Source organism: Dipodomys ordii, unplaced genomic scaffold (genome assembly GCF_000151885.1).
Source record: "Dipodomys ordii isolate 6190 unplaced genomic scaffold, Dord_2.0 Scaffold194, whole genome shotgun sequence".
NCBI lineage: Eukaryota > Metazoa > Chordata > Mammalia > Rodentia > Heteromyidae > Dipodomys > Dipodomys ordii.
The window spans coordinates 1290216-1304530 of record NW_012267410.1 but is presented as its reverse complement, the minus strand read 5'-3'; the positions used below and the strand labels follow the sequence as shown (position 1 = coordinate 1304530).

Here is a 14315-nt window from a genome sequence, read left to right as displayed (position 1 = left end):
GTTTACACAGCACACAGGTGTGCTAAAAGAATTCTTTAGCCAACTGAGACATAGTTAGGAGGAAATGACATTAATCCCCTCCCAAGAATGCAGGGAGATTTTGCTTCTTGGCTCACTTAGAATCCCAAGAGGAAAAAAAAAATACACTGATGATTATTAAAACAGGAAACATTTTCTAACGAATGAGCAGTGAGTGAGCTCTGGGCTGATGGAGAGGCTCCTCATGTCAATGTTCTGATGCTCATTCCGAAGCATCACTGCACAGCGTGTGTTGTCTTTATGGAGGGGTCCCCGAGGAGTCTACCATCCCAATGAGGAAACTCAGAGGAGGGCAGTGGAATAACAAGAGCATGACACGAATCCCACATGGTGATGGTTAGACAGACATTTTCTTCTGAGGGCTCAGGAAAGCTCAAGGCAGGTGCAGAAAGTGCTGGGAGGTAAGGGAGGCCTGACAGGACCTCCTTACCGGGTTGTGCTGGGAGCAATGGTGCCTTGGTCAAGGGCACAGGCAGCTATGAGGGAGGCCAACATCAGCCTCTCTTCAGGAAGCACGCTTGATACAGCTTATCACGTTTCCCTTTTAATTTCCCAAATCTTCAGTAGGAGGTATGTTATAATGAGGGGAAAAAAAAATCCCTAATGAGTATGAAAGAGGAATTTCTAAATGACAGCAAAACTGCAGACAGTATGAACTTAAATAAAAAACGTTTAGTGGAACATACCATCATGGTGTTTCCAACTGGCAGCTGATGTGATTGGAAAGAACCCGCCCTTGCCCTCACCTTCCCTTTCTTCTGCCATCTCGGGGATGGGCGAGGCAGAGTGGAGCTTGACTGGCTTTTAAATAGATCTCCATTTGCCAGGCAGCAGGAAGCACAGGAATTTACCCCAGAGTCAGTGTTTAGGTAAACAGGCGGCAGCTTCAGAGGTTGAAAGCTAGGTGGGACAAAGGAACAGAAACTATAACCCTAAGTTCAGCCCCTCCAGGGGCAAGTGTGGAGCCCATGTGGACGGAGAATGCTGCTCTTCAGGAAGGCAAGGTGCCCACTTCCAGTTTCTGCATCTGGACGCTTGCCTGAGCCTGATAGGGCTTCTTCTCCAGACACACAGAACAACACCTGTCCAGGGCACAGGCATGACTGGAAGTGTGTCTGCACTGCACAGATTCCCTTCTTACCAACACCTGTGCTTCCCATGACTGTTACCTGGACAGGTGACTCCCTATCTGTGTGTTTTGGAAATTTGCAGGGATTTTCCATTTACATTCATACCCAGGGTGGTCAGCAGGGAGGTGTCCTTGCTTCTCAGGGGTCGGGGATAGCGTCTCCTAGTACACAGATGCCTCTCTCCATCCTCATGCTGCCAAGCATGCAGCTCTCTACAACTTGCATCCAGCAGGCTGGGGAAAGAATTCAGAGTCCCCTTGCACCCTGAGGCCAAGCTTTTCAAGTCCGGGTGCCGGGGCTGGGGGAGCTGGGGGTGGCGTGTCTGCTGGCAGCACAGTGGGTGTGCACAAGCCCTCCATTTGGGTATCTGACAAACACAGGTTCACCAAAGGGGTTCTGGCAGAGCTGGCAGAGCTTTTTGTCTGAGAGCTTGATTGCACTTCCCTTCAACTTCATCTGGAAACAGAAACAGACAGTGAGTATGCCAGTATGGAATTTACCCACCAAGACCGCTTTATATCAACTTCTTGAAACAATCCGCAGGAAGCGGAAATAAACAAAACTATTCTTAGTAACCTGAGAAGTAAAAAAGCTACAAAACCACTTTTCTTAGAAAATTTACATGTTGCCAGGTGCCGGTGGCTCATGCCTGTAATCCTAGCTACTCAGGATCTGAGGATTATGATTCAAAGCCAGCCCAGGCAGGAAACTCCATGAGACTCATCTCTAATAAACCACTAGAAAACCAGAAGTGGTGCTGTAGCTCAAGTGGTAGAGTGCTCGCCTTGAGCTGAAGAGCACAGGGAAACCGCCTAGGCCCAGAGTTCAAACCCCACAACTGACCAAAACAACAACAACAACAACAAAAAAAAACTTACATGTTGCTGGGCACCTGAGGCTCACATCTCTCACATCTGTAATCCTGACAACTCAGGAGGCTGAGATCTGAAGATGACAGCTCAAAGCCAGCCTGGGCAGACAAATTTGAGACTCTAATCTCCACTTAACAGGCAAAAAGCTGGAAGTGAAGGTGTGACTGAAGAAGCAGAATGCCAGCCTTGAGTGAAAAAGCTAAGGGAGAGAGCCTGGACTTGAGTTTAAGGCCAGTATCGGCATACACATGCACAACACGAAACCTTGCTTGTCTAGCCTATATACTTAGACGTCACCCTCCAACATTCTCAAAGCTGTTTCCACCAGGCCTCCTGGCATCGGTATCAGCCTACTGGATCCCTATATGTCACCTAATGTCCTGGCCTTTCCATTTACAAGTAAAATAAGTAAGGCACAAATTGGGGACTTGGGCAAAATTATTAGTTCATTAGTGCCACGTTCCTGATGGACCCTGGGAAATACGATTTCTTTTGGAGGGTCATTAATACAATGAGCCTAACGCTGTCTATCTCATCTCATCTGCTAAATAGGACTGGAGTTTGCAAGTTAAATCCTTCTGTATAATTCACTTGTGTCAACTCGGTAGCACTTAGTGACTTCTGCATTCATAGTTACACTTATCATTTAACAAACATTTATGTAATGCTTTCAACACACCAGGCCTGGCTCTAGAAAAACTAAGACGTGTAAATGCCCTTTAAGAACTCAGAGTCTAACAGCAAATAGAAACAATTATATGTAAATAAAAATATGGACACATACACACAGTACACAGGTTCCAACATGGAGTAAAAGGGCAGCCCGTACTTCAAGTTGAGTGTTCATTAAGCATAAAGGAAATGGTAAGGGAATTCCAAGTGGTAGGACAGGGCTAGGGGGTAGGAGACAGCATGCCATGTGCTAGGAAGCATGGGGAGATGGGAGGGTCAGAAACAAGGAAGTAGACTGCATCTCCCAGGCCAAGGAGCAAATGAAGGACTTAATGTGGCAGAGAACATGATTCTCCCTTTGCCAGCTATGTGGAGCATTCACAAGGGCTACAGCTCAGGGAGAAGCAGCAGGTTTTTTTCTTTGTGCCAGTTCTGAGGCTTGCTCAAGCTATCCCACTATTCAGTCAAAGAGAGTGCTCTACCACTGGATCCGTCGCTCTGCTTATGGATCTTTGCTGGTTAACTGCAGAGTCTCATGGACTTTCCAGCATGGGGTGGCTTCAAACTGCAATCCTCAGATCTCATTCTACCGAGTAGCTAGGATTACAGGTGTGAACCACCAGTGCCTGACTGAACATGGGTTTCCGAATCAGCCCAGAATCAACTCTGAGCAAGTCTACGTACAGACCATCTGACTTGCCTGTGCCTCAGTTTCCTCTTAATGTAGATAAGACTGATAAAGGGCAATGACACAATGCCATTCAGTGTTTGCTCAGCAAGCGCCACTCTTCTAGCATTATTTTCCTTCCCTCATCTTTCCTCATACACTCCACTCCTTAGCCAAAGTGTCAAAGAAGGAGGAAAAGGCAGCCCAGCCCAGCCTCAGCCTGTGTCCCCAGACCTCAGCATCTAGTGAAAAACTCACAGAGAAAGAAACAGAGAAATTAACCAAGACCATTCCTCAGTAGCTAAAAAGCTGACCTTCCATGAAAGGCCACTCACCTTGTCATATGTGTAGATCAAGTTTTCCGACCTTGCCAGGCCAAGGGCTACCTGTGTGGTCCTCCGGGTATGGACACTGTCTCTCACGGCCCCCATCAGGAATGGGCAGAGCAGCTGCACTGACCAGGTGCCTGGCAGCAGCTGCAGCACTTGGGTAGCGTCAAATTCCCTGGCATGCCGGTTGAGCAGGTCCACGGCTGGCATGGCCAGCTCATGGGCAGAGGGGCCGGCGTGGAGGTACATGGCGAGCAGCATGTGGAAGAGGCGCTGGCGGCTGGGTGCGTCCTGGCCCTCGGAGCCCCACAGGCAGTAGTCTTCGGCTGCGGAGAAGTCCCCCAGCTCGTGAACCAGGATATGCAGGGCCTTCTCGTGCTCGCGCAGCTTCCCGTGGAGGATGGCGCGCTCCATGGGCAGCCCAGCACCCTGGATCTTCTCTGTCGGAGAAAAGTGTTTCTCAGAGATAGGCAGGCTTGGTGAGGGCCTATCACGTATATACCCAAGGGCCCACAGCTCTCAGCCTCAGAAAGGACAGGCGAGACACTGCTAAATACTGCCACTTAGACCATCAACTGAAAGGCTGCCTTGTGTTGTCACCTTAACATTCTGGGTCTTAGTAAAATAGAAGACAGACTCCACTGTGGAGGGAATAAACAAAACAGCTATGGTCTTGGAAGGCCACAGTGAATCAGTGACTACCGAACTCCTTGTGTGCAGCAAACACATCACTCACGCCCCTTTCCCCAGTACCACACATATCCTCTGACTAATGTGGGAGGGCACTATAGCTACCAGTTATCCCTCTGTGACCTAAGACTGGGTCCCAGAACCTCTTCCTGTGGATATCAAAACCCCAGTGCTCAACTTCTTCACAGAAAATGGCAGGGAGTCTGCAAACACCTGCACCGTATTCTACATATTTTAAATTATCTCTATATTGCTTACAACATTTAACACAATGTACATGCTAGGTCAACAGTTACACTGTATTGTTAGGGAATAATGACAAGAAAAATCTCTACTTGTTCAGTTCAGTCCTATTTCTTTTTGGAATTTTTCTTTTCTTTTCTTTTTGCAGGTACTGGGATTTGCACTCAAGGCCTCTAGGTTGCTTAGCTTGCTTGCTTGGCTGACATTCTACCACTTGAGTCATGCCTTCAGTCTGTTTTTTTGCTAGGTAATTGGGAAATGGCCTTTTCTGCCTGGAGTGGTTTTGAACAAAGAGCATTTGGATGGGCTGGGAAGGTGGCTCAGTGGTAGAGCACTTGCCTTGCATGCATGAGGCCCTGGGTTCGATTCCTCAGCACCACATAAGCAAAAAGAAAAAGCCAGAAGTGGTGCAGTGGCTCAAGTGGTAGAGCGCTAGTCTTGAGCTGAAGAGCTGAGGGACAGCGCCCAGGCCCAGAGTTCAGGCCCCATGACTGGACCAAAAAAAAAAAAGCATCTGGAAGCCTCTTGAACAGCAAGGATTACAGGCATGAGCCAATGGTTCCTGGCTCTGGAATATTTGCTATCCAGTTGGTAGACCTATAGCTGTAGAGCCCATGGGTAAGAAGGGCCACCTGAGTATCTCCTAGACATATACTCATTTCCCCCCGCCCCCTCCCATTCCCATTAAAAACATACTTCACTGAAGGGAATGTGGGCTCATGGTATAAAAAATTTCCATGTCTACATTATTCAACAAGAAGTTGAAAAAGAAAGAGTCCAAAAGGTTTTCTTGTATTTGTCCTGTAATTAAGCTTCTAGATTATAGGAAAATGTAACTTATAGCAGAGTCAGTCCTGACAAAGGCCCTGCATCGTAGGCCGAGGCTGGCCAAGTTGTTCTGCTTCCTGCCACACCCCATCTATAAAACAGAAGGCTAGCATAAGATCCTTACCTACTGCTAAGTGGGTATTCCACGGCTGACTCAGTCCAGATCTAAGATTAAACCTATAGTTACAGGCATTGAGCATGGAAGCTTGGCCACATAAGGGCGGTCCTTAGGCCTGATGCTCAAGACAGACATCACCTGTCCCATAGCAAAAGGCTGGCTATTTACAATGCTTCACCTAAACACTAGACGAAGCCACAACAGGTATCATCACCCCGTGAAATGTCAATGTATAACTACCACAGCCTGACTTATCTGAGGCACAGGGGAAGGTTCAATGATGGATAAAGTAACTGTGGTGATTCTGTCATCTATACTGACTGCTGGTCCCCCTGTGTAGATAGATAGGACAGGAATCCTATCCACAGCTCCAAGCCTGACACAGCTCCAGGCCACCTAACCAGCCTGGGGTTCTGCCATGGCATTGACATGGCTCCAGGATGTCCTTTGCCCTTCCCAGGCTCATGTGTTGGAAGCTGGGACCTTACTCTGGGAATGGGGGAGGTAGTGGAACCTTTATCATCCAGGGATCACTCCCAGAAGAGATTAGGGTTAGTTCTCAAAAAAGAAATACACTAACCTCCCAACTAAGAAAAGTCCAGGACCGGATGGATTTACAGCTGAATTCTACAAGGCCTTCAAAGCAGAACCCACACCAATACTCCTCCAACTCTTCAATGAAATTGAAAGAAAAAGTTCACTACCAAACTCTTTCTATGAAGCCTTCGTAACCCTCATCCCCAAACCAGGCAGAGACTCATCAAAGAAAGAGAACTATAGACCCATTTGTTTGATGAACATTGATGCAAAACTTCTCAACAAAATTTTGGCCAATCGACTTCAACAATTAATCCAAAAAATCATACACCATGATCAAATAGGATTCCTTTCAGGGATACAAAGCTGGTTCAATATACACAAATCTTCATCACATCAACAAGAACAAGGATAAGAACCACATGGTTATCTCAATAGATGCAGAAAAGGCATTTGACAAGTTCCAGCACCCCTTTATGATGAAGACTCTGGAAAAACTAGGAATCCTTGAAACATTCCTCAATACAATAAAGGCTATAAATGAAAACCCTACAACCAACATTGTACTTAATGGCGAAATACTAAAGCCATTTCCTCTAAACTCAGAAACGAGACAAGGATGTCCACTCTCTCCATTTCTCTTTAATTTAGTATTAGAATGCCTAGCTGTAGCAATAAGACAAGATGCAAACATAAAGGGGATCCAAATAGGGAAAGCTGAAGTAAAACTCTCCCTCTTTGCAGATGATGTGATCTTGTATTTAAAGAATCCCATGGACTCCACTCCCAAATTACTGAAGCTGATTCAAAACTTTGGCAAAGTAGCAGGGTATAAGATTAACCCTCAAAACTCAATGGCTTTTCTGTATGCCAACAATGAGAACAGCACAGCTGAAATCAGGAAAGCCCCACAAAAAAAATAAAATACCTAGGAGATAACTAAAGAAGTGAAGGATCTCTAAAATGAAAACTTTAAAAACCTGAAAAAGGAAACCACAACAGAACTTAAAAAGTGGAAAACCTCCCATGCTCCTGGATTAGAAGGATCAACATCGTGAAAATGGCAATACTTCCCAAAGCTATCTACAAATTCAATGTGATACCTAACAATATTCAAACCTCATTCTTCAATGAAATAGAAGAAGCAATCCAAAAATTCATATGGAACATAAAAGACCCCGAATAGCAAAAACAATCCTCAACAGAAACAACAGTGCTGGAGGAATATCAATACCAAATTTCAAACTCTACTATAAAGCCATAGGAATCAAAACAGCTTGGTACTGGCACAAGAACAGACCTCAAGACCAATGAAATAGAATTGAAAACCCAGAAATGAACCCACAGATCTATAGCCATCTAATCTTCTATAAGGGAGCTAAAAAATTGGTTAATCAGTTGTAGAAAACTAAAGCTAGATCCTTATATATCACCTTGCACCAGAATCAACTCCAAATGGATCAAAGACCTCGGAGTCAAAGCAGACACCCTGAAAACATTACAGGATGGAATAGGAGAAATCCTAGGTCTCCTTGGCACAGGCTGAAATTTTCTTAATAGAGACCCAGAAATACAACAAATCAAAGAAAGGTTGGACAAATGGGATTGCACGAAGCTGCAGAGCTTCTGCATGGCAAAGGACATAGCTAGCAAGATCAATAGAAAGCTCACAGATTGGGAGAAGATCTTCACTAGCCATATAATGGATAAGGGTCTTATATCTAAAATATACTTGGAACTCAAAAAATTTAATTCCCGACAACAAATCCTCAAAGAAACAACTGCCCAATAAATAAGTGGGCTAAAGATTTAAAGAGAACCTTCTTTGAAGAGGAAATAAGAATGGCCAATAGACAATGAAGAAATGCTCAATCTCTCTTGCCATAAAAGAAATGCAAATCAAAACAACATTGAGATTCCACCTCACCCCAGTTAGAATGGCTACAATCAAGAACTCTAATAATAACAGATGCTGGGGGTTCCCCAAAAGGGAACCCTTCTGCATTGTTGGTGGGAGTGTAAACTTGTTCAACCACTTTGGAAAGCAGTATGGAGGTTCCTCAAAAGACTCCACATAGAGCTCCCCTAAGACCCAGCAATCCCACTTTTGGGCATTTACCTGAATGATCACAAACAAGACCATACTAAAGCTACCAGCACAACTATGTTTATTGCAGCATTATTTATCATAGCTAAGATATGGAACCAACCCAGATGCCCCTCAGTAGATGAATGGATCAAGAAAATGTGGTATATATACACAATGGAAATCTATGCCTCCATCAGAAAGAATGACATTGCCCCATTTGTTAGGAAATGAAAGACTTGGAAAAAATTATATTAAGTGAAGTAAGCCAGGTCTCGTGGTTTCCCTTATTTACAATAACTAGTGTATGTCTGAGACAAGCAGAAAGGTCAAAGGTACATATGACCAGATAAGATGATGTTAAACGAAATGAACCCCAAGATAGGGACATGAGTGATTTTTCTTTCTTGCTCTTGTTTCTAACGTATTTATAATGTACCATGTGATTTTTTTGTTGCTTTGTATATTCCTCCCCCACGGTATAACCTCTGCTTTCACTGTATTTGATGTTGGTATAATTTGTGGAGGGGAAGGAAAAAACAAAATGTTTAAATAGGGATACAGGTTGACCCATTGTAACAATGAGATGTACAAGACACTATATTGAAAAACGAACTTTACAATTTAGGCAATGGGGGGTGGTGTAGTTGTGGAGGTGGGAGGGAAAGGATGGTAGGGGAAAAACAAAGGAGGGGCAACAATGCTTGATAAGAAATGTACTCATTACCTTTCTCATGTAACTATAACCCCTCTGTACAGTATTTTTACAATAAAAAAATTACTTTTTTAAAAAAAGAAATACGCTAGCTCCTCCCTCATCTCTCCATCTCTCTGGCTTCATGTCTTTCCATGTGACTTTTCTCTTTCTCTCCTTTCTACTGCTCCCATTTCTCTCTCCTTCCTTGTCACCACATGAGCTCCTACCATAATGCCATCTGTTATTAGACTCCCACCAGAGGCCAATTAATTAATGGGGTCATCCAATCTTAATCTCATGGTCTTTTTTTAAAAAACTGTGGCTAAATGAGCCTCTTTTCTTTAGAAAGTAGCTAGCCTCCAGTACGTTGTTATAGCAATGGAAAAAAAATCTAAAACAGGTATAAAGTATCTAATGTTCTTCCCATAGTGCCTTGGGGCATACTTCCATTTCCCAGTCTTTGTTTTGTTTTTGAGAAGTATAGGGTTTCAAACTCAGGGCCTCTAAGCACTCTACTACTTGAGCCACACCCCTAGTCCTTCCTAGCTTAAGTTATTTTTCAGATAAGTATTAAGTTTTTCCTCAGGGCAGTCTCAGACTTCAGTCCTCCTACATCTATCTACCTTACAAGTAGCTAGAATTGCAGGCATGTGCCACCAAATTATCAGTCACATATGCTAGCCTAGATTTATGCTCTATGACTACTCAAACAGTCTTTCCTCTAGGAGGTTCCCTGAAACCTCCCAACCCAAGGTGTGGTTTGCAGATCCCACGTACCAGGGGGTGCAGACCTTTCCTACATCCTTGTTAAACAAGTCTCTGAGGACCAGAACTCAGCCTCATCCATCTTTATACTGTCAATGCACAGGGATACATTCTATGGACTCAAAAGCTGGCAAAATCATGGAGAGTATGTGATTTTTATAAAGAGGTTTATAAAGCAAAGAGTACAATTGAGGAGGATATATGTGGGTTTATGCAATCACTATGCTATGTCATTTCCCGCAAGAGACCTGAGCATCCACAGATTGATACCCTTAGGAGTTTTGAGGGATGAGGGTAAAGCTCAGTGGTAGAACATTTAGCCTAAAATGCACAAGGCCCAGAGTTTGCCTGCACTACAAAATACCAAAACAGAATACCAACTCCTTAGAGCTTCTGGAACCACCCTCTAGAACACTCAGGGGCAAGTGTACTGGAGTCACCAAAAGGGCTAAAGATGCATGAGAGCTTCACAGTCAAATGCACCAAGTTAAATGAAGGTAAGACTGGCACACCTGCACACATCAGGGCAGCTCCCATATCCCCAGCACTGTCCCTGAGAGCAAGGGTACAAGAAGCTCACACCTTCCAGGAAGGCTGACTCCAAATCAGCACACTCAGGATTCATCCTATACTATCAAAATGATGAGCTCCACCAAGACCAATCTGTCTGCACCTGGGGAGAAGGATGAGTGCATCCTCACCTATGAGAAAGTGGACTCGGTACAAGTCAGATTTCTGCAGCAGGTGCCGTAGCTTCCTCTGTGTCTCAGTGGCTTCGCCGCCCTTGTCGCTGCCAGACATCTTTTGCCGAAGCACCTCTTCCAGGTAGAGGACAGCCAGGTGAGTGTGGTACTCTTCTTTCTGCAGGAAGCAGGGTTCCAATAGACAGCATTTGCCAGAGGGAAGACTGTGGATCTCACCCTCCAGCCAGTATTCCCACAATCAGGCCACTGTAGAGGAGGGTTGGGCAGATTCTCCATCATGGACATGATACCCTTACTGGACTAGACATCTCCAAGAAACCTCCACACTGAGAAGCTGAGTTTACAACCTATGTTGCTGTATATAGTTTAGATGCTGAATGATTCCCAGAGCTGCCTTTGTGTTAAAGACTTGGTCCCAAGGTGGTTGAATCTTCAATAGATGAGACCCTTGAGGAAAGTCTTTAGGATCATGCAAACATTCTGGTTTCCTCTTCCTTTTCTCTCCTGGCTATGAGCTGAGCAGTTCTGCTCTTTCACATGCTGTGCTCTGGCCTCACCATAGGCCCCAAACCAACAGGACCAACTGATCAGATTGTAACCTCTAAAAAACCATGAGTCGAATCACCCTTTGGTCCTTATAAATTAATTGACTCAGGTATTTTGCCATAGAGACAGAAAGCTGATTAACACACATCCACATGTCCACATACACACAAAAGGATTACTTTGTGAAAGGGCCAAACATGGGATGTCGGTGTTCTACAAAGAGGGGCAGCTTCTCACACTTCCTTTGAACATAACAAGATGGGAAAGGGAGAAGGAATGTAAGTGGAGTGGACATGAGATGAAAGATCCAAGATCTGGCCTGGCCCCTTTGGTATCTTTCGCAAAGCCTCATATTCCCTAAGACTATCAGCAAGTACACTGAGTAGTGAGGAAATTAAAACATGACATTATCATTTCTGGAAAGCTGATAGGCAGGTTCCCTCTTCTACATTACCCGTACCACGTGATGGGAAGGTCCACACTTTGGTCTAAGTTCTAAAGAACTCACCTGTAGATTCCTGTCGATAACGAGGTGTTCCAGATATTTAACCAGAGCTTTAGGGTATTTTTTAAGGCAACTGATAATATCATCTGGATTAAAACTGTTCTTCTGCTGGTCATCTAAAGGTCTCTTGGTGAAGACTTGAACTCCAATCTGAAGGAAGAACAGCAATTCAGTTAGCAATTAAGTTTTTAAGTTGCCTTTTGTCATCTTTATTTTGGTCACTGCACATTCATGCTTTGGATCAAATCATCATGGAAAAAGGCAGTGGCTATAATACATAGGAACAGCGTCTGATATGCCAATCAGGCTTCAGCAAGGTGGTTAAACAAGGTGGCTATTGAAACAAACAACCCAGCTTCAAGTCCTGACAAGGACCACCTTTGGTCCTTTGCAGAAAGCGGACAGAAAAGTGGCCTACACTAAGAAATTCTCTGTTCTTCAAAGATAACTGGAAAATTAAAGAATGCATTTACTGATAAGGTTTTGACAAACCACAGAGCACTCATCTGCAGTGTTCCCTCTGAAGAATAAGTGAAAAAAGCAGAGAAAGCACTGGAAACTCAACACTTGCAGCGAATTGTTCTCTGAACAATGACCGTGTACTTGGTGGATTCTTTATTCAATTTAAGCCTCTGAACAAGTTTCCTGGTTGCCTTCCTGTGCTTTTCCCATGCAGTGCCCATCAAATTCTGCTTTCTAAGGAAATATAAAATAGAGAATGAGATCCTTCTTTGCTCTGTGGACACTCAGGTGTGCACATCCTATCACATGCACATATGTGTGTGCATGTATACATACACATCATAATACTAAAAATGAAAATATGCAACAGCTATTAAAAGTATGCATCTGGGGTCCTATAAGCCTAGATCTCTATCTCTATCATGTGAGGTCCAAAGGGACTGTTTCTTAACCTCTCAGAGCCTCAGTTTCCTCAACTGTAAGTCATGCCCAACTTGTATGTGGGGGGGGGGGGGGGGGGGGATTGCTGTGTCTTTCACCCAGGCCAGGTGACAGGTCCATCCTTTGGTGCACAGAATTCCATGCATGGATCAGTTCTGCCCTCTGGGAAGGAACTGCTACTTTCAAGGTGCTAGACAGGATGCTGGAGTGAGGGTAACAAGGTGTGTTATGCAGGTGTGTGAAGAGGGGTGGAGAAAAAGTCCACCAAGCAACATCCCTGATTTCCAGTGGCAGCAGAATACAGGACAAAGCATTCCTGGGCTGCCTCAGGCAGATGGATACCACGCTCTGCATTTAAGACAAAGACCCCTCAACATCAGAGAGCTCACTGCACCTCTCCCAGAAAACCAAGGATACATGTAATTTTAAAATGGTGAAAACAGAAATGTCTGCTGTTTTTGCCCAGGTTATCTATAGGGCATCACTAAGGATTTTGTTACTCTGTCCCAACCAAGCTGCCTTTCCCAACAGCCCACAGGCAAGGGTTTTTATCACTACTCTTATTTCTCAGCCTCTAGGTGGATGCTTTTCTCCATGCCCCAAACTTCCAAGTAGAGGCAGTAAGAAAATGGAGAAGAGGACAACAGTCTTGTGGGCATGGAGAGGCCTGGGGCTGCCACCTGCCAAGGCAATGGCCTGATTCTGCTCCAACAGCAGTGCTAGCCTGTAGCTGGGAGCGGGGAAAAGTGGATTGGAGAGAATTGTGTTTTCAGGAAGACACAGGAAACAGAAGCTGTGGGACTGCTGGCTTTCCACCATGCTGGCCTCTTCAGAAAGAAGTTCCAGCTGGCATCTCCTAGAAGTTCAAAACACCCAGTGGGATTCACACGGTTCAAAGGGAGGCATTTAAAGAAGACTAGAGAAATGTAAGCTTCTTCTAATTAATTCAGTGAAGGGTTCTCTGGGTCTGTTTCTAGGAAGCACTGTGAGAAAGAATAGATTTATAATAGCCATGTGCAGGTGGCTCGCGCTTATAATCCTAGCTACTCAGGAAGCTGAGATCTGAGAGTCGCAGTTTGAAGCTATCACAGGAAGCAAAGTCCATGAGACTCACCTCCAATTAACCACCAAAAAGCCATGGAGCTGTAGGCTCAAGTGATAAAGTGCCAACCAAAAAAGGTAAGGGAGAGCACCCAGCCTGAGTTCAAACCCCAGTACACACACACACACATACACACACACACACACACACACACACACACACACAAATGCATTTCCACACACACAAATGCATTTCCACACACACAAATGCATTTCCACACACACACACACACACACACACAAATGCATTTGTAAAGCACAAACCTCCTCACTTTTCTGCAAGACCCAGTCTGCGTAGGTCCATACCAGCTCTCGGTCTAAGCAGAAGGTTAAAAAATCTACAATATATTCATACAGATCTGAGCGTGTGGAGTCCTGGACATCCCCATCCACGATGTTCACCCACAACTAGAACAAATAATAAAAAAAAGAGAAGGGAAAAACCTTAGGATATTGTATAGCTTCTAACATAAGCTTAGAAAGGTACTATCTGAGCCATATCATCAGCAAAAGACAAAAGAAGCCCACTAAATAGGGTAGGAAGTACAAATCTATCATTTTCACATCAGTACCAAAATTTTTATGATATGGATTGAGTCTCCCTTGATGGAAAGAAATGCTTTTGATCACAAATGTTTCAGGTTTCAGACTATTGTAAGATTTTAGAATAGAGGCATGCACACATGAGGATTCTTGGGACTAGGCCCCAAGTCTAAATATGAAATTCATTTATGTCTCATGAATATACACACAACACAAAGGCATAATATTTTACAAAATGTATAAATATTTATACAGTATTTTACACAATTTGGGACATAAAACCAAGTTATATGGTGTGACCTTTTCTTTTTTTTGGAAGGGGTCTGTCGTGGGGCTTGAA

At 44.3% G+C, this 14315-nt stretch overlaps 1 protein-coding gene across 1 annotated transcript in view; it reads right to left on the bottom strand.

The window, feature by feature from the left end:
* Window positions 1–837: 837 nt before the first annotated feature.
* Window positions 838–14315, bottom strand: part of Tgfbrap1 (transforming growth factor, beta receptor associated protein 1) — a 61447-nt gene continuing 47969 nt past the window's right edge. The window contains exons 8-12 of the mRNA XM_013034711.1: window positions 13697–13840; window positions 11432–11578; window positions 10375–10534; window positions 3716–4149; window positions 838–1625 (exon numbers count right to left, since the gene is read on the bottom strand). Coding sequence (XP_012890165.1) covers window positions 1449–1625; window positions 3716–4149; window positions 10375–10534; window positions 11432–11578; window positions 13697–13840 — 1062 coding nt within the window. The 3' untranslated portion in view covers window positions 838–1448. The remainder of the gene's footprint in view (window positions 1626–3715; window positions 4150–10374; window positions 10535–11431; window positions 11579–13696; window positions 13841–14315) is intronic.